At 65.9% G+C, this 25,286-nt stretch overlaps 10 protein-coding genes and 4 non-coding genes across 14 annotated transcripts; 4 read left to right on the forward strand and 10 right to left on the reverse strand.

Moving 5' to 3' along the window:
• Nucleotides 1-1,028: 1,028 nt before the first annotated feature.
• On the reverse strand, nucleotides 1,029-2,156 carry V1510DRAFT_359890 (branched-chain amino acid aminotransferase II; the record flags this gene model as incomplete). The annotated part of the gene is made up of 1 exon (XM_066930988.1): nucleotides 1,029-2,156. One exon carries the CDS (start codon nucleotides 2,154-2,156, stop codon nucleotides 1,029-1,031), a length of 1,128 nt encoding a protein of 375 aa, XP_066791135.1.
• Nucleotides 2,157-3,631: 1,475 nt separating this feature from the next.
• On the reverse strand, nucleotides 3,632-4,918 carry V1510DRAFT_410667 (uncharacterized protein). Its single transcript, XM_066932761.1, has 2 exons — nucleotides 4,712-4,918; nucleotides 3,632-4,436 (listed from the first exon to the last, which is right to left on the reverse strand). Exon 2 carries the CDS (start codon nucleotides 4,431-4,433, stop codon nucleotides 3,750-3,752), a length of 684 nt encoding a protein of 227 aa, XP_066791136.1. The 5' UTR covers nucleotides 4,434-4,436; nucleotides 4,712-4,918; the 3' UTR covers nucleotides 3,632-3,749.
• A 208-nt stretch (nucleotides 4,919-5,126) lies between these two features.
• V1510DRAFT_447053 (60S ribosomal protein uL6) lies at nucleotides 5,127-5,932 on the forward strand. The gene is made up of 2 exons (XM_066935738.1): nucleotides 5,127-5,303; nucleotides 5,377-5,932. Exons 1-2 carry the CDS (start codon nucleotides 5,210-5,212, stop codon nucleotides 5,847-5,849), a joined length of 567 nt encoding a protein of 188 aa, XP_066791137.1. The 5' UTR covers nucleotides 5,127-5,209; the 3' UTR covers nucleotides 5,850-5,932.
• V1510DRAFT_428137 (uncharacterized protein) lies at nucleotides 5,858-11,485 on the reverse strand. Its single transcript, XM_066935245.1, has 3 exons — nucleotides 11,299-11,485; nucleotides 11,072-11,215; nucleotides 5,858-11,040 (listed from the first exon to the last, which is right to left on the reverse strand). The coding sequence occupies exons 1-3, from the start codon at nucleotides 11,403-11,405 to the stop codon at nucleotides 6,030-6,032; spliced, it is 5,262 nt and encodes a 1,753-aa protein (XP_066791138.1). The 5' UTR covers nucleotides 11,406-11,485; the 3' UTR covers nucleotides 5,858-6,029.
• A 70-nt stretch (nucleotides 11,486-11,555) lies between these two features.
• V1510DRAFT_447055 (peptidase M18) lies at nucleotides 11,556-13,516 on the forward strand. The gene is made up of 7 exons (XM_066935739.1): nucleotides 11,556-11,754; nucleotides 11,784-12,033; nucleotides 12,065-12,139; nucleotides 12,171-12,603; nucleotides 12,635-12,792; nucleotides 12,824-13,280; nucleotides 13,313-13,516. Exons 1-7 carry the CDS (start codon nucleotides 11,724-11,726, stop codon nucleotides 13,349-13,351), a joined length of 1,443 nt encoding a protein of 480 aa, XP_066791139.1. The 5' UTR covers nucleotides 11,556-11,723; the 3' UTR covers nucleotides 13,352-13,516.
• Nucleotides 13,517-13,801: 285 nt separating this feature from the next.
• V1510DRAFT_t19 lies at nucleotides 13,802-13,895 on the reverse strand. The gene has a single exon. It is a non-coding gene; the product is annotated as a tRNA-Ile (tRNA).
• A 79-nt stretch (nucleotides 13,896-13,974) lies between these two features.
• Nucleotides 13,975-14,065, reverse strand: V1510DRAFT_t18. The gene has a single exon. It is a non-coding gene; the product is annotated as a tRNA-Ile (tRNA).
• A 90-nt stretch (nucleotides 14,066-14,155) lies between these two features.
• On the reverse strand, nucleotides 14,156-14,228 carry V1510DRAFT_t17. The gene has a single exon. It is a non-coding gene; the product is annotated as a tRNA-Thr (tRNA).
• Nucleotides 14,229-14,340: 112 nt separating this feature from the next.
• On the reverse strand, nucleotides 14,341-14,413 carry V1510DRAFT_t16. Its single transcript has one exon. It is a non-coding gene; the product is annotated as a tRNA-Thr (tRNA).
• Nucleotides 14,414-14,587: 174 nt separating this feature from the next.
• V1510DRAFT_410677 (glycoside hydrolase superfamily) lies at nucleotides 14,588-16,288 on the reverse strand. Its single transcript, XM_066932762.1, has 2 exons — nucleotides 16,063-16,288; nucleotides 14,588-16,028 (listed from the first exon to the last, which is right to left on the reverse strand). Exons 1-2 carry the CDS (start codon nucleotides 16,109-16,111, stop codon nucleotides 14,641-14,643), a joined length of 1,437 nt encoding a protein of 478 aa, XP_066791140.1. The 5' UTR covers nucleotides 16,112-16,288; the 3' UTR covers nucleotides 14,588-14,640.
• An 87-nt stretch (nucleotides 16,289-16,375) lies between these two features.
• Nucleotides 16,376-18,355, forward strand: V1510DRAFT_443913 (glycoside hydrolase family 5 protein). The gene is made up of 2 exons (XM_066935672.1): nucleotides 16,376-16,810; nucleotides 16,936-18,355. The coding sequence occupies exons 1-2, from the start codon at nucleotides 16,733-16,735 to the stop codon at nucleotides 18,268-18,270; spliced, it is 1,413 nt and encodes a 470-aa protein (XP_066791141.1). The 5' UTR covers nucleotides 16,376-16,732; the 3' UTR covers nucleotides 18,271-18,355.
• On the reverse strand, nucleotides 18,347-20,781 carry V1510DRAFT_443914 (Cupredoxin; the record flags this gene model as incomplete). Its single annotated transcript, XM_066935673.1, has 3 exons — nucleotides 18,347-20,175; nucleotides 20,423-20,495; nucleotides 20,694-20,781. The coding sequence occupies 3 exons, from the start codon at nucleotides 20,779-20,781 to the stop codon at nucleotides 18,408-18,410; spliced, it is 1,929 nt and encodes a 642-aa protein (XP_066791142.1). The 3' UTR covers nucleotides 18,347-18,407.
• A 924-nt stretch (nucleotides 20,782-21,705) lies between these two features.
• On the forward strand, nucleotides 21,706-23,702 carry V1510DRAFT_428142 (phosphoesterase family-domain-containing protein; the record flags this gene model as incomplete). The annotated part of the gene is made up of 3 exons (XM_066935246.1): nucleotides 21,706-22,183; nucleotides 22,214-22,723; nucleotides 22,770-23,702. 3 exons carry the CDS (start codon nucleotides 21,706-21,708, stop codon nucleotides 23,642-23,644), a joined length of 1,863 nt encoding a protein of 620 aa, XP_066791143.1. The 3' UTR covers nucleotides 23,645-23,702.
• An 81-nt stretch (nucleotides 23,703-23,783) lies between these two features.
• On the reverse strand, nucleotides 23,784-24,440 carry V1510DRAFT_359927 (isonitrile hydratase-like protein; the record flags this gene model as incomplete). Its single annotated transcript, XM_066930993.1, has 1 exon — nucleotides 23,784-24,440. One exon carries the CDS (start codon nucleotides 24,438-24,440, stop codon nucleotides 23,784-23,786), a length of 657 nt encoding a protein of 218 aa, XP_066791144.1.
• Between the last annotated feature and the right edge of the window lie 846 nt (nucleotides 24,441-25,286).

Consider the following 25,286-nt stretch of genomic DNA (forward strand, 5'->3'; position numbering starts at 1 on the left):
CCTGATGGAGACGGCCGTCCGTGATATCGACGGGCCTAGCGCTAAAGCTAGATAGGCGATAGAGCTCCGCCGGGGTGGGACTTTTGAGGATGCATCTGCCGAGTGGCGCGAGGCCTGCGGCAGAAGTATCGCGCGCTTGGGGCATCGGGACCCGCTTGATACGCCCGGCGGGGCGCCTCGAGCCGCACCCCGTGCGGCTCACACTCGGCGGCCCGCGCGCCTGTGGCTCTGGCGGTCGCCGTGGACCGGCGAGCAGGCCGACGGGCGCCACCGAGATGCTGCCGGCGGCCGCTGTGCTGCAGCTGCGGGCTGCATGGGCACCGCAGAAGGCCGAGACACGTGATTACCGGTGGGCAGGGAAGGACAGCACTAACAGAACATATTGGGTTGGCCAGGTACACTTTCAGTTGCGGCCATACCACGAAGAAAACACAGTTCCCCGTCCGATCAACACCAGTTAAGCTTCGTTGGGCCTACTTAGTACTGCGGTGGGAGACCACGCTGGAATCGTAGGTGCTGCAATTTTTTTTGCGGCTGCGCATAATGGCCGGGTAAATACTCGCGCTGGCGATGACCGCACGCCATTACACATGCTGTCGTGACCTGACCAGCGTGTCCTTCGCCTGCCTGAGCAATCTGGGCGCCAGGCCGAGGTCGCCGCTGCGTTTTGCCCGGCAGTCGGCCGCGTACGTGCGCTGGTGGCCACGCACGACCGTGCGCCGGCGTCCGCGCTCGACCGTGCACCGTGCGGCCATCCGTCAGCCGCGTCAGCCGCCGTGCGCCACCGGCTCCCTGTAAACCCAGCCGCGTGCGGCTCACGCGGCAATTGGCGGCTACCCGCGGGCTTCCGACGAACGCACTACTGCAGCCGACTCGCAGCCGGCCGCCCTGACAGGCTGCCTATCGCGCGTGCAGCCTTGCCCGACCGGGCACCAGACGCACACGCGCGTCCGCACGTCCGCACGCGCAGACCGCGCCGCGTCCGTGCCCAGGCCAACAGAGCAGGATGATTGATTAGCTATCTACATCTAGTTGACAACAACGCTCCACGGGTGCTCCTCAATGCCGTACTGGATGTCCTGGATCCACTTGAGCACGGTCTCGGTGAGCGCGCCGGCCTGCTTGCCCGGCTGCAGCGGGACCTTGATGCTGTCGCCCTTCCAGGCAATGTTGTAGATGGGCGAGACAATGGCAGCGGTGCCAGCACCAAAGGCCTCAACAAGCGTGCCGTTGGCCGAGGCGTCCGCAATCTCGCTGATGGTGTACTTGCGCTCCGAAATGACCCACTCGCTGGGGTCGAGCCGCTCGCGAGCCAGGGCCAGGATGCTGTCGCGGGTGACGCCCTCGAGGATGGTGCCGTCGAGCGGGGCCGTGACGAGCTCCTTCTTGCCGTCGGGCATCTTGAACACAGTGAACATGTTCATGGTGCCGACCTCGGTCACGTAGCCCTCCTTGCCAAACAGCCACAGGTTCTGCTGGTGGCCCTTGTCGGCAGCCATGCGCTGGATGCGCGTGCCGGGCGCGTAGTTGGCGCCCAGCTTCTTGTCGCCGACGCCGCCCGGCCACGCGCGCACCGCGTAGTCGGTCGCCTCGAGCGACACGGCCTTCATGCCCGTCGGGTAGTACGGGCCCACGGGCGAGGCGATGACAAACAGCCGCGCGTCGCTCGACGGCGCGACGCCGAGGCCGACCTGCGTGCCAATCATCGTCGGGCGCAGGTACAGCGAGTAGCCCATCTCGTTCGGGATCCAGTGCTCGTCGATCTTGAGCAGCTCCTCGATGAGCAGCGTCAGGTCCTTGCCCTCGAACGACGGCAGGCAGATGGCCGCCACCGACTTGTTCATGCGCTCCATGTTCTTGTCCGGCCGGAACAGCCGGATCTTGCCGTTGCTGTCCTTGTACGCCTTCATGCCCTCAAAGCACTCGAACGCGTAGTGGAACACCACCGAGGCCGGGTCCATCTGGAACGGGCCGTACGGCAGGATCTGCGGCGCCTGCCAGCCCTCCGTGTCGGTCCAGTCCACCACGAGCATGTGGTCCGTGAACGTCTTGCCGAACTGCAGCTTCTCCGGCGCCTGCGGCGTCTTGGGCTTCTTCGTCAGCTCCACCGTGAGCTTGGACGGGTCCAGCGGGGCCAGGCCCGACGTGACCGTCATGTTTCTGAGCTGCGTCGAGGTCGCCGTGCGACCGAACTTCAGTGGCTGTGTGCTGCCCACGCGCGAAGCCTGGTACAGTGAGGGGCGGACGGTGGATGCCGTGGCCCGGGTCGTGAGTGTGCGTGCGTAGTTGCTGCGCAAAGTGCTGCTGGCCGCCTTGTACCCGCTTCGTAGTCTGACAATTGAGGACATTGTCTTGGTTGGAGTATGAACGCCGATTTATAGAAACGCAAATTTCTCCGAGGTGTGCGCCGGCTGCCTACTGAAATTATTAGTCAATCCCTCGCGCCCCGGCCGGCACTACCGGCCGCCAATGACTCCACCCCGGCTAACGAGCCTGCCCGGCAGTCCGGCACGGCTGGCGGGGCGCGGCCTGGCCGACAGCGGCGACGGCGGCGGCAGCGCGCCGCACGCACGCGCCACCACCGCCACCGCGCCGCGCCACGCGCCGCCGCCGCGCCACCAGCCACATCGGTGCCGGCCAGACCGCGTCGTCGGCACGGCCCAGCCCGCGCCAATTCCGGACGCCGTGGCCGCCGCGGCCGGCCGCCGTCCGTGCCGCGCCCGTCTGCCGCTGCCGAGGCTGTCTCGCCAGCCGGGGGTGACTCCAGCACTTACCCGATGACTCAACCTTGGGAGTGTGCTGCCGTAATCGCTGCCAGCTGTGGCTGGAAGGTTTAGTGGTCGCCGATAAATGGGCCTCGCAAAGGCCGAGTGTAGTCGTACGTGTGAGAGACGATGCCGATGGGCTGTCGAAGCTATATAAATCGCTCGGGTTTGATTCTGGCGATGGTGGGGTTCACATAGTGGGCGGGGACCGCCAGGGCTATATACCGACGCCTGATCAACGCTCTTTCTTCTGCCGCCGGCGGCTTTCTTTGATCGGCGTGGCTGCAGGGCCGCGGTCATGCGTTCGGGCTCTTTCTTTTGCCAGGGAGAAGAAAGAACGGGCGCAGACGGCCGGCGCGGCCGGCACCGGCCAAGATGCCGATGCGGCCGGCCCACGTCTGAAGACGATCTCGCGTAGATGAATGGGCCGTGGATGGCCGGAGGCGGCCTGAGCACTCGGTGGCGTCGATAGCAGGCCGTGGCTGCCGAAGGCGGCTCGAGAAAGCGCGCGGACGGGCCGTGGCTAGCCGACGGGCGTCGCCTGGGCTGGCCGATATCGGCCGGACCGCCACAGACGCCGCGCATAACCGACGGCGGATTGCTCACACCGGCGGGGACGAGGCAAGAGTCATCGACAGACGACGCTGCCCGCGCTGTCGGCGGTGGGACCAACGGTGTTCGGTCGCGTGGCCGGACAAGGACCGCGTGGCGGGTCGCGTTCCAGGCCCAACGGCGAATTCTAATCGCCACGCCGCGCAACGCGCCGGCGCCGGCGGTTGCGGGCGCAGCCGCAGCAGACGGCTGTGGCGGACGCACACGCGCGCGGCCGGGCACGCGCGCGCCGGCGCCGGCCGGCGCCGGGTGAGTCACTTCTATAATATAACATTATGACAGCATACAAAGAACCTATCTACTAGACCGGGCAACGGCCTCGTTGGGCGGACGCGTGTGTGCATATGAGGGATCGGGAAATGCGGGATGTGCTTAGTTCGAGACGAGCTCGTCGTAGTTGCCGGCCAGCACGCGCTCGACAATGATCGAGTGCCGCTTGCGCTCGTCCTCGACGGTGCCGCCGACGAGCTCGCGGTAGTCGTCACGGTCCTCCAGATACTTCTGCTCGGTCTGGAGTCTGAGCTCCTCGAGCGCCCAGGTCGAGATGTTGGTGTCGTCCTTGAAGATGAAGAGCAGGCCCATGAGCGCCATGGTCGGGATGAAGCCGAAGTAGTAGATCTTCTCCCAGCCCTCCTGCTGGCCCTCGCGGACGACCTTGTACTCGACGTGGCCGTCGGCGCTCTCGATCGGGATCTTGTCGACGATCTTGCCCTGCTCGCCGTCGACCTTGAGGCCCTGCAGGACCGTGTTGTTCTCGTCGACGAGGGACTTCTCCTCGGCGGTGACGATCAGCGACGCCTGGCGCTCCCAGACGAGCGCCTTGAGCGCAGCCATGTTCTTGAGGACCTCGTCGCTGTTGGCCTCGGTGACGTCGCTCAGCTTGGGAATCCGGGCCAGAAGCTCCTTGATTTGCTTCTCGCGAACGAGCGATTCCGACTCAACGGCGGTCGCGTACGAGCGGACGGCGCTGGCCATGCTCGGGCGGACGCCTGCCCGCAGCCGCAGAGGACGGGCCGCGACGCTCGACTGACGAAGACAACCGCGCAGGAAAGACATTATCTGGCGGTCAGCAGGGCTCGCGGGCTTGCCGCTGGGGCCGAGGGCGGCGCTGGCGCGGCGGCCGGGCGGGCACCACGGCACGCAGACCAGCGACGGCGCGCGCGGCCGCACGCGACCACACGGATGGTGCCCGCCGCCGCGGACGCGTGCGGGGCCGGCGGCGCCGTGGCCGGCGAATTTTCATCGCCGGCGATGCGGGCGGCGGCCCGTCCGGCGGCGTGGGCGCGGCCGCGCAGCGGCCCGGTGGCACCATCGGGCGGCAAATCCGTACTCACCGATTGATTGCAGTCTTTAGAGACAACTTGGAACGTCTGGGCGCGATTGTAGCGAGCAATTACAGACTGTGAAGTCGCAAATTTCAGTGATCGGGCGATGGTGAGCACCGAAAAAATGCTAATGGAGTCCGTGTACCGCGGGCGCGCATAGTAAACGGCGGTACCTTTCCTGGCCGACTGAGCTCAGCAAGTTTAGGTGATTCTCATTGGCCGACCCGGGGGGCAGGCCAGCGCGCACAAGCGAGCGGGGGCCGTGACGGATATGCGGCCGCTGTGCGCGCGGCCGCGCGACGGTTATGCGCAGGGCCGCAGGACCTAATGTCCCAGCCGTCGCCGGCCGTGACTGCTTTTTCGCGCGCTCCCACACTATGCCCCAACTTAGGGCTTGCAGACGTTTGCGAGGCCCAACACCACCACCAAAAGTTCATTATCCAATTTTTACAGACGGCATCTCGTACCAACTCAGTACGTCGAATCTTTATTCTTTTCACCAGCAAAATGAAGTACATACAGTCCGACGAGAACCTTGAGATCCCCGAGGGAGTCACGGTCAGCATCAAGTCCAGAATTGTTGTTGTCACCGGCCCCAGAGGTAAGAACCGCCGCCGCGCCGCGGACGCTGTCCGCGGCGTCGCCCGCCCGCGAGCCCAGCGCTGACCCGCCAGGTACGCTCACCAAGAACCTGCGTCACATCAACCTTGCATTCACCAAGATCTCGAGCAACGTTATCAAGCTCACTGTGCACCATGGCGACCGCAAGCACGTTGCTGCCCTTAGAACCATCAAGACCCTGATCAAGAACATGATCACCGGTGTCACCAAGGGCTACAAGTACAAGATGAGATACGTCTACGCGCATTTCCCCATCAACGTCAACGTTCTGAACGAGGGCACGCTCGTTGAGATCAGAAACTTCCTGGGTGAGAAGCGTGTTCGCCAGATCTCGGTCCTCGAGGGTGTCTCGGTCGAGGTCTCGTCGACCCAGAAGGACGAGCTCGTCCTGTCGGGCAACTCGCTCGAGAACGTCTCCCAGTCGGCTGCCGATATCCAGCAGATCTGCCGTGTCAGAAACAAGGATATCCGGAAGTTCCTTGACGGTATCTACGTTTCGGAGAGAGGAAACATCGAGACCGAGTAGATTGTGTACACGGTTGAACAAAATGTATTCCAACTAATGTAACATCTTAAAATATAAACTAAAAGTATTGACGGCTTTGTTTATACTGCGCTGCGGCCCGGCCGCGTCGGGCGGACCCGCCGGCGCCGCCGTGCGATGCTCGTAGTGCGGCATCATGCGCCGTGTGTCGACGCAATGTGTCTATGCAAAAGTCCCCGTCCTGGCCTCCTCGTGCCGCAGGAGTGCGCGGTACGGGCCCAGGAAACGCTGCACGTAGCTCTCGGAGAAGAACGAGTGCTCCTGGCCGTGGTTCTGCGCCAGGTTGTGCGCCAGCTCGTGCGCCAGCACGGGGAACCAGTAGTCCAGCGCTAGCCGCTCGTCGTACCCGTGCACGTGATTGCTCTCCACATCGATCAGGAAGTACTTGGCGTTGAAGAAGAGCGATCCGCCGAGGTTGAACGCGACCGAGACCGCCCCCGGGTCGAAAAACACGTGGAACGCGTCGAACCGGCACCCAAAGATGTGCGCCAGCTTCTGCAGCACGTTCGCAAAGTCGCTCAGCGGCAGCTCCATCCCCGGCGGAAGATCGTCGGCCATGCGGTTGATGAACAGCTTCGGGCCCTCTTCGCCGATCGTGGCGTAGCGCTTGAGGTCGTGCGCGACCGTGCGGTCGCAGCTCTGGTCGGCCGCCATGCTGGCCGACGCCGCCACGTCGCCGCCGATCTCCCACTCCTGGGCCTCGTTGCGGAGCTCCCAGTCGGCGTAGGGCCGGATATGGTCCAGGCCGGTGTAGAGGAGATCGGTCACGGCGTGCTCGGAGAGCGGGCCTCCGGGCGGGCCCTGGCCGGCGCCCGGCGCCCCGGGCGAGCCGCGAGGCCGCGTCGGCCGCGTCGGCGACTCGCGCGGCATGGTGCCGCGGCGGTGCGGCGACTCGCCGGACGCGGCCGACGGTCCCCGCACGGGCCCGACCGCGTTGTCGGCCGCCGGCTCGGGGTCCTCCGGGAACGCGCCCGGCCGGATCGGCGAGACGCCCGCGAAGGGGTCGTCGCGCTTGCCGTCGGCGTCGCCGTGCGGGCGCATGATGGACTTGCGCCACTTGCTGAAGATGCCCGTGAGCCCGCCGGCCTGCATGCCGGCGTTGACGGCCTGGGCGCGCGCGGCCGCGGCCATGGCCTCGGCCACGATCGCGTCGTCGCCAGCCGGCTTGGCCGGCGACGGCAGCGGCGACGGCGACGCCGCCGGCGACACCGCCGGCGACCGCGCCGCCTTGGCCGACCGCGGCGACGCCGGCTCCACCGCCGCGTTCTTGGCCGTGTCGATCGCCCGCAGCTTGCGCGCCTCGTCCTGCGCGGCCTTAGCCTCGGCCGCCTTGGCCTTGCGCTGCCGCTCCTGCTCGCGCGCCTCCTCGAGCAGCCGCGCGCTCTCCTCGGCGCGTTTGGCGTCCTGTTTCTGGCTCTTGATGATCTTCTTCACGTTGTAGCCGCGCCGCTCCAGCGACGCCAGCGGCGAGTTGAGCAGCGACTCCAGCACGGTCGCCTCGGCCGGCGTCGGCCGCTGCAGCAGCGTGTTGATCAGCGTCTGGCTGACGTCGAACCACTCGAAGTTCGCCGTCAGGTACAGCGTGTACGAGTTGTCGGTGTTGCGCATCAGGCACGCCGACGTCGGCGTCCGCACCGGCGCCACGTGCCGCGACCGCATCCGCAGCGACCGCTCGAGGAAGATGCTCGTGACGGACGCGACCTTGACCCGGCTCTCGAACTGGCTGAACGGCACCTTGAGCTTGTCCTGCGACGTCTCGGCGTAGAGCTTCGTGCGCTCGACGATCTTCTTGAGCATCGGCGCCACCGCGTCCGTCGTGTTCATCGACGCGCCGATCCGCTGGGTCTCGTCGACCATGGTCGAGATCCGCGGCGACCCGATCTTGACGTAGAACCGCTCGAGCGTGCTGTCGGCCGGCGCCGACAGCACCTCGGCCTTGAACAGGTTGAACAGGATCACGTCGTCGGCGACGACGGTCTCGGTGGGCTTGGCCAGCACGAACGTGGCCTCGTCGTCGTCGAAGAAGTCGTCCTCGGCCTCGGCCTCGTCCGCGCGGCCGAGCGTGCGCGCCTTGGGCTTGGCCGCGGCGTACTTGCGCGCGATCACGAACGGCGACCGCTTCATCTTGCTGAGCAGGTCCGGGTCCATCGAGATCTCGGCCCAGCTGCGCTCGAACTCGGCCAGCAGGTCCATGTACTTCTCGGCCGAGCCGGCCTGGATGTACATCTCGTGCGGCGCGTCGACCGTCGAGCGCGCGAGCTCCTTGACGGACGGCTTGTCGCGCGCGCCGCAGTGCCGCAGGAACGCGTTGGCGCCGGGCTCGAACGACACGAAGCTGAAGAACTGCTTGTAGAACAGCAGCTCGTGGCTGGCCGCGGCCGTGTCGATGAAGACCGTGAGCGGCGACTGCAGCACGAGCCCGCCGCTGGCGAACGTCGGCACGAACTTGGCCTTGTTCAGCTTGGCCAGGTCCGCCGGCGACAGCTCCGACAGCCGGCCGGCCATGTACGTGAAGACGGGGTTGGCGCGCTCGACCGTCGTCGGCGGCCGCTCGATCAGCCGGTCGACGAGCACCGAGACCTCGGGGTACATCTTGACGCCGAACTTCCACGACTCGGTCCGCAGCGGCTCGTCCAGGACGGGGTAGCCGAAGAGCGCGGCGTAGGTCGACGAGAAGCACTCGCCGGGCGCGCAGAGCTGCGGCCGGCCGTCGAGCGCCGCCGGCAGGAACCGGTGGCTGGCCAGCGCGTCCGCGGCCTTGCGGTAGCCGTTCTGGTCGTAGAACCGCAGAAAGTAGGCCAGCAGCCGGTCGCGGTAGTCGGGCGCCTTGGCGGCGGCGGCCAGCAGCACCAGCGACGTCGCCGTCGGCGCCTCCAGCAGGCCGAGCCCGAACAGAAACTGCGCCTCGGCCGACTGCGCGTTCCACTGCGGCCACTTGAGCGTCGGCAGCTTGAGCGCCCGCAGCTCGGGCGACGGCTGGTAGAGCGCCGACGGCTTGTGCAGCCGGTCGCCGTCCTCGGCCTCGCAGAACGCGTTGGCCTTGAGGAACGCAAAGTCCTCGCGGCGCATGTCCTTCTGCTGGCTGGCCAGGTACGTGACCATGTCCACGGTCGACCACTTGCGCTCGCCCTCGCCGTGGAGCCGGTCCATGACGTACTTGAGCTCGACCGTCTTGCGCACGCCGAGGTAGACCAGCATGGCCTCGCTGACGCCGTCGTAGAGCGCGGCGTCCATGACGGGCAGGTCCGCAAACAGCTTGACGCGGCGCAGGTACGCCTCGGACGGCCGGCGCATGCCCTTCTGCGTGGCGATGCACGTCTTGGACCCGAGCTGGTCGAGCACGATCGTGTGCCACTGCGCCGGCATGGTCGTCCAGCGGCGGGCCAGCACCTTGAGCACCGCCGCCGAGAACTGCGGCGACACCGAGATGCTGTGCTCGACCGGCAGCTTGCTGCCGTCGCTGGTGGTGACGTGCCAGAGCCACGTCAGCACCTCGAGCTCCTTCCAGCCGAGCGTGTCCATGGCGTGGACGTCGAGGTCCTTGGCGATCGCGTGCGGCATGCACGTGAACGGCACGGGCATGTCGGCCGGGATCGTCTTGGTGTTGTGGTAGTACATGATCGAGCGCAGGTCGACGGCGCCGAGCTCGGCGTCGGCGACGACCGCGTACGCCATGACCGCCTTGGCCTCGGCCAGGCTCATGTCGCCGCTGCGGATCTTGCCGGTCAGCCAGCGCAGGAACGCGACCACGTCGGTGCGGTCGAGCGTGCGCTGGCCAAACTCGTTCTTGATGTCGGTCACGTCGACCGGCCGGATGAGCCCGACCGTGCGCACCTGGTCGAGGAACTCGGTGGCCTGCGCGTACAGGCCGGGCAGGATGATGGGCACGTGCCGCAGGAACGTCACGTCCTCCATCACGCGCGCCTGCGTCGACGCGACCACGCCCTTGTTGGTGAGCAGCGGCACCGACGGCGCCGACCGCCAGAACCCGGCGGCGACGTACTGGCCGACCTTGGGGTCCGGCGTGGACGAGTCGAAGTAGAACTGGCGCATGGTGTGCGCGGTCTGGGCGACGACCGCGTCCGACAGATCGGGCTTGCCCGGCCGCGGCTGCACGAGCGCCTCGATCGCCGCCATCTCGGCGCCGTAGACGATCCGCGCGACCACGCCGGCCGTGTACATCATCTCGCGGTTCCAGTCGCGCACGTAGGCGTTGGACATGTCGACCGCGGCGCGCTCCATGGTCGGGATCGCCTGCGACGCCGCGATGTGCGACCGCAGGCCCGTCGTCTGCTTCGTGGGGAAGCCGATGAACACCTTGGCGTCCGCGAACGACGCCGGGAAGATCTGGCTCGCGATCCCCGACCGCAGCGCCGACGAGTCGGCCTCGGCCTTGTTGAGCGCAATCATCGACACGGTCGCCACCCGCGGCGGCGGCTTGATGATGGCCGCCTGCAGCCGCTTGGCAAACGCCAGCGACGGGTGCGTCGACGCCGTGGCCGTCACCGTGCGCAGGTACAGCGTCGCCGCGGTGTAGTCGCCCGGCCGCTCGGTCTCGGTCGCGAACGTCTGCATGAACTTGAGGCCAAACGCAATCAGCCCCTTGGCCTCCTGCTCGCTCTTGCCGAGCTGCGTCGCGTTCAGGTACCGCGCCTCGATCTTGACGGCCTCGGTCTCGACGCCCGTGACCTGCACCAGCCCGTCCGGCGACTTGGTGTTGATGCCGCGCGGGATCGCCAGCGGCTGCGCCTGGCCCTTGGTCTTGGCCATCGTCAGCAGGTCGATCCCGTCGACGACGAGCTCGATCCGCTGCAGCCGCACGAACGTCAGGCTCTGCGCAATGAAGCTCGTGAAGTCGGCCAGCGCCGGCAGCGCCCGCGGCGACGTGTACGGCAGATCCACCAGCGTCCACTTGCCCGACGGCGGCAGCGTCATCCGCTTGTAGTGCAGCTGGTCGCCGATGTAGTAGAAGCTCATCGCGGTCGGGCCCGAGTGCACCATCGGCTGCTCCGTCACGGCGAAGACCGAGTAGAAGCCGACGCCAAACGCACCGATCTTGGTTTCGTCCGGGTTGCCCTTGGCGATTTCCCGCAGCCGGTCCCAGTCCTCTGGCCGGAAGTTGACGCCGTCGTTCATGATCCGCACGCGCTTGACGAGCGCCTTGTGGGCGTCCCTGGCGTCAGCAGGCCCGCGCGCGCCCGTACATGATGTTTTCCATCCGCAGCGGCCGCCCGTCTGTCTCGAACTCGACCCGGACCGTGGTCGCGCCGGCGTCGGCGCCGTTCTGGATCAGCTCGCGGAAGAGCGCATGGTTGACCGGATACTTGGACAGCGTCCGCGTGATCAGCCTGGACGTCAGCGGCGGTCGCGGGGCTGGCGCCTGGGGTCTGCGGCCCTGGCGCTTGATAGCCAAATCGCCCGCGGCACTTACGCCCGGTGGTTGACCGCGACGGTCTCGGACACGACCGTGGTGCTGTCGCTCTGCCGCCGTAGGGCGTCGTAGTCCAGGTCCTGGACAGCCATCGCTGCGGTCGCCATGGCGGAAGTGGGCAGACGTCCTGGGGGGGCAGAGTTGTGTATTTACAGCTCTGGGAGAACACAGGATCCGTGAGCCGCACGGCGCGTGCTGCATGACGCAGAACGGGTCCGGGTCCGCGGACTGGGTCCGCGTCGCATTGCCGCCATATAGCCACCGGCGGCAGCCGCGGCCGTACGCGGCGCCGCTGCCGCGGAGGCGCCGCGCCCATATAGCCGCCGCCGCCACTGCACCGCCACCATATAGCCGCTGCACCGCCACGTCACCTACGCGACTCATAGCCGCACTTAGCCGTCGGCTCTCCTCCGATCACCGCAACCATGGCCGCTCTCTCCAAGGCTTACGCCCAAGGTGCGTCCCCGCCGGCCCAGCTGACCCAGACTTCCTCGCGTTTGTCAACGCGTCGCCCAGTCCGTACCATGTTGTCGAAAACGCCAAGAAGCTGCTCAAGTCGGCCGGGTTCCTCGAGCTGAAGGAGCGCGAGCCCTGGGCCGGCAAGATCCAGAAGGGCCACAAGTACTTCCTGACCCGTAACGGCAGCAGCATCATCGCCTTCGCCGTCGGCAAGAAGTGGCAGGCCGGCAACGGCATCTCGATCATCGGCGCCCACACCGACAGCCCGACGCTCAGGTACGACCCCGCCCTGCGCTGCTGACGCCAGACTCAAGCCCGTGTCCAGCAAGGGTGCCGATGGATACCTCCAGGTTGGCGTCGAGCTCTACGGTGGCGGCCTCTGGTACGTGGACGCGTGGGCGCGCTGACCCCAGGCACACCTGGTTCGACCGCGACCTCTCGGTCGCTGGCCGGGTCTACGTCCAGACCAAGGACGGCAACCTTGTGCCCAAGGTCGTGCGCATCAACAAGCCGATCCTGCGCATCCCGACGCTGGCCATCCATCTTAACCATGAGGCCAACGTCAAGTTCGAGTTCAACCGCGAGACCCAGCTGTTCCCGATCGCCGGCCTGGCCGAGAAGGAGCTCAACGAGCCGGCCGCGCCTACGACCGACTCGGACGAGTTCCAGCCGCTGGCCGTGGCCAACCGCCGCCACCTGCCAAAGGTGATCGAGCTCGTGGCCGCCGAGGCCGGCGTCGACGCGCTCGACATCCGCGACTTTGAGCTCATTCTGTACGACACTCAGGCCAGCGGCTTTGGCGGTGTCAACGAGGAGTTTATCCTGTCGCAGCGTCTCGACAACCAGGTGCGTGGCCGCGCGGGCCTGCTGACCGCAGATGATGTCGTTCTGCGCCATCCGCGGCCTGATCGACTCGCTCGCCGACTCGACCGCGCTCGACAACGACCCGTGCATCCGCATGATCTCGTGCTTCGACCACGAGGAGATCGGCTCCGAGAGCGCCCAGGGCGCCCGTTCGAACTTCCTGCCGGCCATGTAAGTGCGCACGCGACCGAACTGACCCCAGCGTCAAACGTCTTTCGGGCCTTGCCGCCGAGGCTGGCGAGACCGCCTCCGCCGACGGCTCGGCCTACGAAGAGACCCTGATCAAGTCTTTCCTGCTGTCAGCCGACATGGCGCATGCCGTGCACCCGAACTACGGCGCTAAGCACGAGTCTAGCCACCGTCCGAAGATGAACGAGGGCCCGGTGATCAAGATCAACGCCAACCAGCGCTACTCGACCAACTCGCCCGGCATTCTGCTGCTCGAGGAGGTCGCCAAGATCAACAAGATCCCGCTGCAGCTGTTCGTAGTCCGCAATGACTCTACGTGCGGCTCGACGATCGGCCCGGCGCTTGCCTCGCTTCTCGGTGCGCGTACACTCGACATGGGCAACCCGCAGCTGAGCATGCACTCAATTCGCGAGACCTGCGGCGCGGCTGACGTGCAGCACGCGTGCAATCTATTCTCGACGTACTTTAACGTGAGTTGACCCACCGAATTTGCTGACCACAGAACTACGCTGCTGTTGAGGCGCGTATCTTCGTCGACTAGATAGCTAATATAGTGTTTTTCAAACATGAGACGCGTGTGTTATAAGTGCCAGAAACCAGGGGGGATAACTGGATATAACCAGCATCTCAAGTTTACAATCAGTTGCGGCCATACCACGAAGAAAACACAGTTCCCCGTCCGATCAACACCAGTTAAGCTTCGTTGGGCCTACTTAGTACTGCGGTGGGAGACCACGCTGGAATCGTAGGTGCTGCAATTTTTTTTGGCTCAGTCGTATACAGGCCGGGTAATTTAAACGGCCTGCCGGTCTCGCAGGCCCTGGCCCATAATAGAGATTTTGCTTGAGCAAACTTTGCAATTGGATTGAATAAAGATCGCGGGCAAAAATAGCAACCTGAGACCTACTGTCGCGATTATGGCACGGACGTGGACGGCTTTGCCGCCATAACAACACTACTACCAGAAGCACGCGCAGGAGTAAAAAAAAAATGGTCTCTGGCGGGATCGAACCGCCGATCCTCGCGTATCACAAGGAGTTGAATACTTATTAGCACGATGCCTTAACCAACTGGGCCAAGAGACCTACTGTTATCGATAGGTACACTATTGGAGGTCTGGACTAGCAGTTCGCGGCCCCACCCGACAAATTAGCACCAAAAAAATGGTCTCTGGCGGGATCGAACCGCCGATCCTCGCGTTTCACAAGGAGTTGTCTTATTAGCACGATGCCTTAACCAACTGGGCCAAGAGACCATTCGTTGAGGCTCAGACTCTCACGAGGCACCGTAAGGCGCAGAGCGGCTCAGAGCCGTTCAGAGAGAGAAAAATAATTACAAAAAATTATGCCTCCAATCGGATTTGAACCGATGATCTCGTCATTACTAGTGACGCGCCTTACCAACTTGGCCATAGAGGCTTGTTCTTGATGTGTAATATTCAAGGCAAAGTTTGAGACGTCGGCGGTTAGGAATGCAGGGTAAAAGAAAAATATCTGCTCAGAATGCAAAGTGAAAAAAATTAAAAAATAATGCCTCCAATCGGATTTGAACCGATGATCTCGTCATTACTAGTGACGCGCCTTACCAACTTGGCCATAGAGGCTCGTTCTTGGAGGTGAACATTGTGAGGGCGCTGTGTCCTGCTGTAACACCCCGTTCAAGAAAAGTGCCTTTTCGTCTTGCAGTCAGCCTGATGGCCAGGCCTCGCGCGTCGCGGCGACGGCCGCACGGCGAATGGGCGGCTCATGCGCACGCATCTCTACGTCTCGAAGTGATGTAATTGAGTACTCTAATTCATTACTGCTCTATTGCTATCTGCATACATTGAGCCTACTGCGCAACGCCCAGGGCCTTGTGCATGAAATCTTTGATGTAGTACGCCGACTTCTTCGGGTACCGCTTGTTGTCGTCGTCAAAGTCGACCCAAGTCACACCAAAGCGCGTGTAGCCCTCCTGCCACTCGAAGTTGTCGAGCAGAGCCCAGATGATGTAGCTCTTAACCGGGACCTCGCCTTGGAGCTCGATGATGGCATTGATGTATCCGTTGAAGTAGTCAATGCGGAACTGGTCATTCAGGCCCTCCTCACGCGGCAGGTCGCGCTCGTTCGGGCAAATGACACCGTTCTCGGTGATGTAGATCGGCTTGCCGTAGGTCGTGTACAGGTGCTGCAGCAGCTTCTTGAAGCCCCAGGCCACCGGACGGACCCAGCTGAGACCAGCCATGGGCGCGATGTCGGTGCCGTCCGGGCGCGTGAAGGTGTTCTCGATGTGCGGGAACAGCGACTCCATGTACTGGCCCTCCTGGATGGGCGTGGTGCGCTTCTTGATGAGGTTGGTGGTGTAGTGGTTGAGGCCAAAGTAGTCGGCCGTGTCCTTGACATACTCGACTTCCTCGGCCGTGAACTTGGGCAGACGGTCGCCGACGATCTCCTTCAGGCGCTTGGGGTAGTCGCCCTTGAAGACCGGGTGTGCGAACCAAGCGCCGTAGGCGTCCAGAAAGTCGGCCGCGGCCTGCTTGCTGTCCTCCGAGTCGTCCCAGGGCTCGGCCCACAGGTAGTTGATGACAATCGTAATGACAGCGCTCGGCTTGGGGAACTCCTCGCGCAGGATGTGGACGGCCGCGGCGTGCGCCAGCAGCAGGTTGTGGCCCACGATGTAAGGCTCGACCAGAGAGTCGCCCTCGGGCGAGAACTTGTGGTTGCTCGACCGACCCGGCGCGTGCGCGCCGATGCAGTGGCCGAGGATCGAGTAGATGTTGGGCTCGTTGATCGTGATCCAGGTGTCCACGATGTCGCCGAAGCTCTCATAACACACGCGGGCGTAGCGAGAAAAGTCGAGCACGATCTCGCGGTCGAGGAAGCCGCGGTATCTGTCCTGCAGCGCTTGCGGCAGGTCCCAGTGGAAGAGCGTGACCATGGGCTCGATTCCGTTGGCGCGCAGCGCCAGGATGAACTTGCGGTAGTGCGCAATGCCGGCCGGGTTGATGGGGTCGTCGCGGCCACCGAGCGGGATGATGCGCGACCACGAGAGCGAGAACCGGTAGCAGTTGACGCCGTAGTCCTTCATCATCTTGATGTCCTCCTCCCAGCGGCGGTAGCTGTCGGTAGCCATGTCGCCGTTGCGGCCGTCCTCAGTGGTGCCCTCGAGGCGCGAGAACGTGTCCCAGATCGAAAGACCGCGGCCGTCGGCCTCGGGCGAGCCCTCAATCTGGTACGAGGCTGGCGTCAGCGGTGGCCGGGGCGACATACGTACCGGTGGCGTAGCCCCAGAGGAAGTCCGAAGGAAGCGAGGTAGAAGACATCGTGGTGTGCTGGTGTTGCTGGCGATTCGGACTCGGGATCGAGAGCTTTATAGAAGCCGTCGGGCGCGGGAGTTCTGCCGCCGGGCCGGTGTGTCCAGCTGGCCGGGACGAGTTGTACCGGTCACCTGGGCGCCGTTCCGGCCGGGGTGAGTCGGCCTGTCCGAATGAAGAGCGTCCCGGCCGGCTGAATCCGCTAGACTCCACGATTTACCAGATTGGGACAATCCCGACCAGGACTTCTCCTCAAACTCATCGTGGCGGTCCCGGCAGGACTCCGCAATTTTTCCGCCTGACGGCAGCGGGACACGCCCGGCGGGGCTAGCGTACCCACCCTAGCAGAGCGCTTGCGGTTCAGTGCCGGCTGATTCGGCTGATCAGTAAGCGCGTGAACTAGACGTCCGAGTGCCCCGGAGTCCGGGGTAGGAGCCCGGGTTTGTCCCAATCGGGACAATCGCGCTGCGGCCACGATGGCGCACTTGACTGGTGTCTCCGGGCCACGGGCGAAACGCGCGGCTGGCAGGTGGTGCCGGCGAGGAGGGCTCCGGACTTCCGAGGGCCGGCTCGGCGGCGGACGATAAAACGCAGACGGACGCCGGCTCGGCGGCCACACTGCACGACACAATGACGGTTCCTTCTATTCTCAAGACACGCGGCACGCTGATCGTGGACGGCGACGGCAACAAGGTGTTGCTGAAGGGGGTGAGTAGGGCGGGCGGCTGGCAGACCCAGGATCCCGGGCGAACCGCATGACCCGGTGTGCTGGGCGAACTGCGCAAGCGACGGCGCACGGACCGCAGCCGCATCTGAGCCCCGCTGACGTCCAGGCCGGCCTCGGCGGCATGCTCAACATGGAGAACTTCATCACCGGCTTCGCCGGCCACGAGAAGGAGCACAAGGAGATCCTGGTCGAGGCCATCGGCCAGGACAAGGTCGACTTCTTCTTCGACAAGTTCTACGACTACTTCTGGTCCGACGCCGACGCCGAGTTCTACGCGTCGCTCGGGCTCAACACGCTGCGCGTGCCCGTCAACTACCGCCACTTCATGGACGACGACAACCCGTCCGTGATCAAGGCCGAGGGCTTCCGGCTGCTCGACCGCGTCGTCGAGCGCTGCGCCAAGTACGGCATCTACACGATCATCGACCTGCACGCCGCGCCCGGCGGCCAGAACCAGGACTGGCACTCGGACTCGGGCTCGAACCTGGCGCTGTTTTTCGAGTTCAAGGACTTCCAGGACCGCGTCGTGCAGCTGTGGGAGGCCATCGCCGCGCACTACAAGGGCAACGCGTGGATCGCCGGCTACAACCCGCTGAACGAGCCCGCGGACCCGAAGCACACGCGGCTGTGGGCGTTCTACGTGCGCGTCGAGAAGGCCATCCGCGCAATCGACCCGGACCACATCCTGTTCCTCGACGGCAACACCTACGCCGGCGACTTTAGCCACTTTGGCGAGCCGCTGCCGAACTCGGTCTACGCGATCCACGACTACGCGCTCTTTGGCTTCCCCGGCTTCGAGCAGTTCGAGGGCACGGCCGAGAACCACGGCAAGCTCCAGCGCCAGTTCGACCGCAAGGTCAAGGAGCCGTTCGCGCTCGACATCCCGGTCTGGAACGGCGAGTTCGGCCCGGTCTACGAGAGCAGCGCCAACGCCGACGCCGAGACGATCAACAGCAAGCGCTACGCCATGCTCAACGCGCAGCTCGGCATCTACCGCAAGCACAACGTCGGCTGGTCCATCTGGACGTACAAGGACATCGGCATCCAGGGCCTGGTGTGCACGTCGCCGGACTCGCCCTGGAACCGGCTGGTCGCGCCGTTCGTGGCCAAGAAGCAGGCCGTCGGCGCCGACTTCTGGGGCGGCAAGCCCGACGACGCCCACGACGAGCTGCTGACCGCGCTGGCCGACGACTACGCGCGCGTCATCCCGGCCAAGTACCACAAGGTCTACTACCCGCCGCTGTGGGACATCAAGCGCCAGATCGCGCGCGTGTCGCGGGAGATCGTGCTGAGCCACTATCTGGCGTACGAGTTCGCCGACCTGTTCAAGGGAAAGACGCTGGACGAGCTGGACGAGCTGGCCGCGTCGTTCAAGATCGAGAACGCGGTCAAGCGCGACGCGCTGAACGAGTACCTGCGGGCGGACGCCGCGCTGGACTAGCGGGGTGCCCCTGAGCGGCGCGCCGCACCGCGTGCGGCTGACAGCAGCGCCGCACAGCGTGCGGCGCAAATTCATTTCCGCGGCAACGCCGGCCCGTGCGGCTGATAGCAGCGCCGCACAGCGTGCGGCGCAATACATTATTCCGGCAACGTCGGCCCGTGCGGCACGGTCACCGTGTTCTTGCGGAACTCGTCGCCCGGCAGCGGCCGCAGCAGCGCCGCGCCGAGCTCGCGCTCGTGCGCGCAGTGCTCCAGCATGGCCGCCGTCGGCTGCTCGCTCACGCGATCCAGCCCGACGGACCACTGCATCATCATGCCGGCCGACAGGTGCCACAGAATGTGGCAGTGCATCGCCCACAGCCCCGGGTTGTCAGCCACCCATCGGATAACTGCGTAGCCCCTGCGGGGGACCATCACCGTGTCGCGCTTCAGCGCGCCCTCCAGCCGGTACCGGTCCGTGTAGTACGGCCGCCACGCGCCCAGCCCGATCTTGTACTCGGCGTACGTGTCGAGCACCCAGAAGTCGTGGCCGTGCAGGTGGAACGGGTGCGCGGCCTCGTCGGAGTTCTGGATGACGATCTCGACCACGCTTCCGAAGGGCACGTCCACGACGAGCTGGTCGCCGCCCCACCGCGGCGTGTTGTACCGCGCCGACACCGTCGGCACCGCCACGGTGTCGGCCGCGTCGACGAGCCCCAGGGCGACGTGCAGGTTTGGCGCGCCAATTGCCGGCATGAAGGACGTCCGGTTGATGAACCCGAACGGCGCCAGGTTCATCCGCTCCAGCTGGATGTTCTTCGGCTGGATCTGGTACCGGATGTCGGCGTCGGGCACGTGGCCGTCCGCCAGCGGCCGCAGCTGCGTCGGGTCCAGGTCGACGCACTCCTGCTCCGGCAGGACGTCCTGCCACGCCGCCGACACCGGCGGCCGGCTGGCCGACCGGATCGCGCGCCGGAGCCGGCCAGCGAGCCCGATCGGCGGCGCCGAGTACTCGACCACGGCCGCAAAGTCGCGGTCCAGCGCCAGGTTGACGTAGTTGAAGCACGACTTGTGCATGTGGACGCGCAAGAGCACCGCCGGCAGGAGCGAGTCGGCCTCGACCAGGACCGAGTATCTCTGGCCGGGCCCCAGCGGCACGTAGTGCACGTCCAGCGGCTCGACTTCGGTCGAGTCTGCCTCGACCACCGACAGCACGTGGTCGTCGAGCGACACTGAGAGCTCGGCCAGCGACGACGTGTTGATGATGCGCAGCCGGTACCGCCGGCCGGGCACGAACTCGAACCGGGCGGTCTGGCCCTTGGACGCGTCGCACCGCGGTCTGACGGCGGCCGGCAGCCGCGCGCAGTCGGCGCGGCCTCGGCCGTTGATCAAGCCGACGTCTGGGACCGGCTCGAAGCCAGACGACTGCCGGGAGAGGTACCAGGAGTAGGCCTCGGCGGCCGGCCGGTGGTAATGGTCGTGGACGACGACCAGGAGATCGTCGTCGTAGTCTCGGCCGGCCACGTACTGCTCGTCCGGGCCGGTCAGGACGAGCGCGCCAAACATGCCGTCCCCGCGCTGCTGGTGCGAGTGCGAATGCCACCAGAACGTGCCCGTTTGGGTGACGTTGAAGACGTAGGTCATCTCGCCGCCGGGCGGAATTCCGCACTGCGTGACGCCGGGCACCCCGTCCATGGCATTGGAGCCGCGCTGGTGCATGCCGTGGAAGTGTACGGACGTGCTCTCGTCGCCTTCGAGCGCGTTGCGGACGCGCACGCGGACCTGGTCGCCCAGACGGGCGTGGATGGCTGGCCCGGGAAACTCGCCGTTGACCAGGACGAGCTCGCGCTCGACGCCGGCCGGCGCGCGAGTCGCCCGGGCAACGGTCCAGTCGTACGAGCGCACGGTCGGGCCGTCTGCGGTTGCGCTGGGGCCGGGAAACGCGCCGTAGGTTGCGTCGTCGAGGCCGGCGGCACCAAAAACGGCCGGCAGCCGGAACGCAGCCGGCCGGCGGACGACGACAGCAAGCGCGGCAACGGCCGCCAGCACGCCCACGGCGGCACACACGAGCGCTGCAATCAGCTCGTTGTCCGGTCGCGCCAGACTCACCTCTTGTCCGTCGGTGGTGCTTCATGGTGTTGGCGGCCGTTGGGGTCGGACGGCGCTGATAGCACCGGCCGGCGTTTCGGCTGGCTCGGCGGCGCTCGGCGGCGCTCGGCGGCGCTCGGCAGCGCTCGGTAGTCGGATCTGCGGGCGCCCCGCAGGTACAGCCGAGCGCGGGCGATCTCCGGTGCTCGGAGCCGTGCCCAGCCAGCCCATGTGCCCGCGCAGGGCGTTCATTGGACTGCAGATCGTCAAGGGTCCGAGGTCCGGAGACGAGCCTGCCGAGCCGCGCTTGTTACCCGACTGCAATGGCGGCGGTAGGTGCATGCGGCAACGGCGAACCACAGGCGGCGTTGGGCCACGGGCGCGGGAGGGCGCGGCGCCACAGCCGCGCGAAGCTTAGCGCTGCAGCCGCGGCCCTGGTGCGCATCGCCCCGCTGTTCCGCCCCGCGATGCAGCTAGCGCGACTAGCCAGGAGTCTTGCACGGCGGTGCCGGAGGTCGCTGGAGCCGGAGCAGCCGCGGGCGGACGGAGGCCGGGGCAGACGCGGAGCCGCGCGGAGCGGCGCGGGGCGGCGCGGCGGCGCCGACCAGGCGCCCGGGACCCAGACCCAGGGCCGCGGGTCGGGCGCAGCCGATGCACGTGGCGGACAAACAAGGTTTCGCTTGCCGCCGCAGCCGGTGCGGCTCAAACCTTATCTGGGCGCGCGCGCGCCGCGCGAAGCTTGGTCGCCTTGGCTCTCGCGCGCACCTCGGTGCCGTCTCAGCCGGTGCAGCCAGGCACGCTGGCGCCGCCGCCGGCGCGGCAGCGCGCAGGCCGCGCGGTCCGGGGCTTGGCAGGGCCCGCGTGGGTTTCGCCAAAGTCGCTACCGAGCGCAGCCCGGCGCTTCGGGGTTACGGCCCGCGGCCGCCGCGCACATGGCTCGGCGGTTGGCCGGACCCGGTGCCGCGTCTGACAGCGCGGGCGTGACGTGGGCGCAGGCGGGCGCGCAGCCGGGGTGCGCCGGCGCCGGCGGGCTGCCCACGACCGCGACCAACCGCAAACGCGCCAGATCGGCGGCCGGCACCGCGCTCCGCGGCAGACCCTGTCGGCCGGCGCGGGCCCGCACCGAGCTCCGGCGGCTAGTGCGGCCGTGCCGGACGCGGCCGGCCGCCGTCAGCGCCGGCTGTTCGCGTCGGCCGCGTTTGTCAGCCCGGCCGGCCATTCACAGCCGGCCGCAGGCGCACGTCATGCTGTCAGGCCCGCCAGTCATCCGGCGTGCGCGCCGCTGACAACCCGCAATGGGTCGCCGCCGACTGGCTGGCGCGCGCGCGCATAAATACGCCGCGGCGCCCGAGTCTGGCCACCATCAGCAATGGTTTTCTCGGCCTCTACCCTCAGCACGATCGCGGTCGCCCTCGCGGCCGCGCAGCTCGCCGCCGCGAGCTCGCTCGCAGACGTCAAGCACGTCGTCTACCTCATGCAGGAGAACCGCGCCTTCGACCACTACTTCGGCACCATGGCCGGCGTCCGTGGCTTCAAGGACCCCAACGTGGTGACGGTCGACGGCAAGCCGATCTGGTACCAGCCCACCAACTCGGACAAGGCCGACTACCTGCTGCCGTTCTACCTGGCGTACAACTCCACGTACAAGGGCGGCGCGCAGTGCGCCAACGGCGGATCCAACGACTGGACGCCGAACCACAACGCCTGGAACGGCGGCCTGATCAACGGCTGGGTGACCAACAACTCCGAGTACGCGTGGGGCCACTACCAGCGCTCGGACATCCCCGTGCACTTCGAGATCGCCGAGACGTGGACCGTGGCCGACATGTACGCCGAGTTTGTGATCGGTACGTGACCTGCCGGCGCCGCTGACCCAGGCCCCACCGCGCCCAACCGCGCGTCGTGGATCTCCGGCTCGCTCAACATCGGCGGCACCCTCGGCGAGCCCGAGACCGTCGGCGGCCCGTACATCGAGAACTGGTCGACCAACGGCTGCGAGTACAACGGCGCGACGCCGTACGACTGTTACCCGCTCAAGTGGAACACCATGCCCGAGAACCTCGAGGCCCAGAACATCTCGTGGTTCACGTACCGCGACGCCGACTCGACCAACGACGACCCCATGTTCTACTTCGAGAACTACATCGACGCCAACTCGACCGACCCGCTCGCCGTCAAGGGCCTGCAGTGGCTCGGCCTGGCCCAGTTCCTGGACGACGTCGCCAACGGCACCCTGCCCGAGGTCTCGTGGATCGTCGGCTCGTTCCCGCTGTCGGAGCACCCGCCGCACACGCCCCACGGCGGCTCGTGGTACCAGGAGAAGGTCATCGAGACCATCCGGGACTCGCCGTACTACGACGACACGGTGATTTTCATCTCGTACGACGGTAAGCACGATGACGCCATTACCCCACACGGCGCTAACCGCTTCAGAGACCGGCGGCTGGGGTGACCACGTCCCGCCGTTCGTCGCGCCGAACGGCACCGACGGCGAGTGGACGACCGACCCCGAGAACCTGTCGAGCTACATCCCCGCCGGCCCCGGCTTCCGCCTGCCGTTCTACGCCATCTCGCCGTGGACCACCGGCGGCCACGTCTTCACCGAGCCGGCCGACCACACGTCGCAGCTGATGTTCCTCGAGAAGTGGGCCGAGGCCCGCGGCAAGAACGTCACGCTCGACACCATCAACCCGTGGCGCCGCCAGCACATGTCCGACCTGACCAACATGTTCCACTTCCAGCAGCCGAACTGGACCAAGCCGGCGCTGACCAACGTGACCTTCCCGGAGTTCGCCGACGGCGAGTTCACCGAGACCACCGTCTGCCAGGACACGTACGCGGGCCACATCCAGATCCCGGTGCCGTACGGCAACCAGACCGAGGAGGACTCGCTGTGGACCGAGTCGGGCTACAAGCCCGTGCGCGGCGCGCTGACCGAGGGCCGCTACCTGGTCTTCACCCAGGCCGAGGGCTGGACGACGCACGCGCTGGCCTACGGCTCGTCGTACCTCGAGGTCGGCACGCCGGCGCACGACTACTCGACCAAGAGCCAGCGGTTCGTGCTGCACCAGGTGGGCGACGCGTTCAGCCACCAGTTCCGCCTGGCGACGCTGGGCGGCAAGTACGTGACCGCGTCGGGCCGCCTGACGTCATCGGCCTCGGCCGGCGCCGTCTTCACCATCACCTACGTGGGCCAGGACGAGTACACGATCAAGGTCGACGGCCACTACCTGTCGGTGGCGGGCTACTCGCGCCCGAGCCTGACGTACGGGCCGTCGGTCTTCAAGATTTTCTCTGTCACCTACTAGACACCGGCACTTGCCGTTTGGCCGCATGGGCCCAATAAACTACCCGGGTATTATTTGAGGCTGTGGCGCGCGTGGCGGCGCCGGCGCACCGCCCGTGCGGCGCGCCGCCAAACTCTAAATGCTAGTAAACTCAATTGGGCTATCTGCCCAGCGCGGCCGCCGCCTGGGCCACTGCCGCGCCGCGCTTGGCCAGCCGCGCGCCCGACTGCGACCGCAGCACGTCGTCGTCGGCCGGGTCGACTGCGTACGGTGGCACCGGGTCGTACTCGATGCCGCGCATCACCCGCCGCGCGACGTCCGGGCCGTTCTCGATGCCGACCAACGACAGCGCAAAGTCGATGCCCGACGACACGCCCGCGCCAGTCACGCGGTTGCGGTCGACCACGACGCGCTCCTTGACCGGGATGGCCCCGAGCTCGCCGAGGAAGTCGAGCGCCATCCAGTGCGTGGTCGCACGGTAGCCGCGCAGCAGGCCGGCCGCTGCCAGCACGAGCGACCCGGTGCAGACGGACGTCACGTACTTAGCCTCGGCTGCGGCCTTGCGCACAAACTCCAGCGTGGCCGCGTCGACCATGGCCTCGTCCTGGCCGCTGCCGCCGGGCACACACACGACGTCCAGCGGCGGACACGTCTCGAACGTGTGCGTCGGCAGCACCGAGAATCCGGCGGAGGTGGGCACGGGGTCCATGGACGCCGCGGGGTACACGACCTCGTAGCGCGCGAACGCAAAGACCTCGGCCGGGCCGGTGAAGTCCAGCTGGGTGACGTTCGGGAAGAGCACGAATCCTATGCGCATGGTGGATGCGGTCTGCCGAGGGCGGCCGTCCGATAAGTACCGCGGCATTACTCATATCCCTGTCCGGGTAACTCAACGAGGCGGCGGCCAAAAAATTGCAGCACCTACGATTCCAGCGTGGTCTCCCACCGCAGTACTAAGTAGGCCCACTGAAGGTTAACGAGTGTTGATCGGACGGGGAACTGTGCTTTCTTCAGGGTGTGGCCGCAACTGTTAGTTTCGTTTGTAAGGAGTTCTTGAGTTCTGGCTATGTACGACCCAGAAGCTGCTTGGTAGAGATTAGGATCTGCGTCCGGCACAGCTCGCCAAAAAGCAGCTGCCTCTCTGTAGTGGATCAGAATTGGGAGGTGACCACCAAAGGCCCGTAGACACAAACGCTCGAGAATCGAACCGCCACTTGGCGGACGGCAGCTGCCGCGCATACCTGCTACAGGCAAAAATAATTGCAACACTCACGATTCCAGCGTGGTCTCCCACCGCAGTACTAAGTGAGCCCACTGAAGTTTAACTGGTGTTGATCGGACGGGGAACTGTGCTTTCTTCAGGGTATGGCCGCAACTGTAAGCTGTGTTCTTTGCACATCCTGGACTTGCTCTCTGGACAAAGGTGCCAAAACTAAAAGAGAACCAATGCCACCGGAATCGCCGGCATATCACCTCGTCGAGCCCGGCGACCATCGCCTGTAGAGGCCCGCGGGCTCAGGAGCAAAAATTGCAGCACTCACGATTCCAGCGTGGTCTCCCACCGCAGTACTAAGTGAGCCCACTGAAGGTTAACGGGTGTTGATCGGACGGGGAACTGTGCTTGCTTCAGGGTATGGCCGCAACTGCCAGTAACGTACGCGCG

The sequence above is a fragment of the Dipodascopsis tothii genome (genome assembly GCF_038497935.1).
Source record: "Dipodascopsis tothii strain CBS 759.85 unplaced genomic scaffold V1510scaffold_3, whole genome shotgun sequence".
NCBI classification, from domain to species: Eukaryota; Fungi; Ascomycota; class Lipomycetes; order Lipomycetales; family Lipomycetaceae; genus Neoaidaea; species Neoaidaea tothii.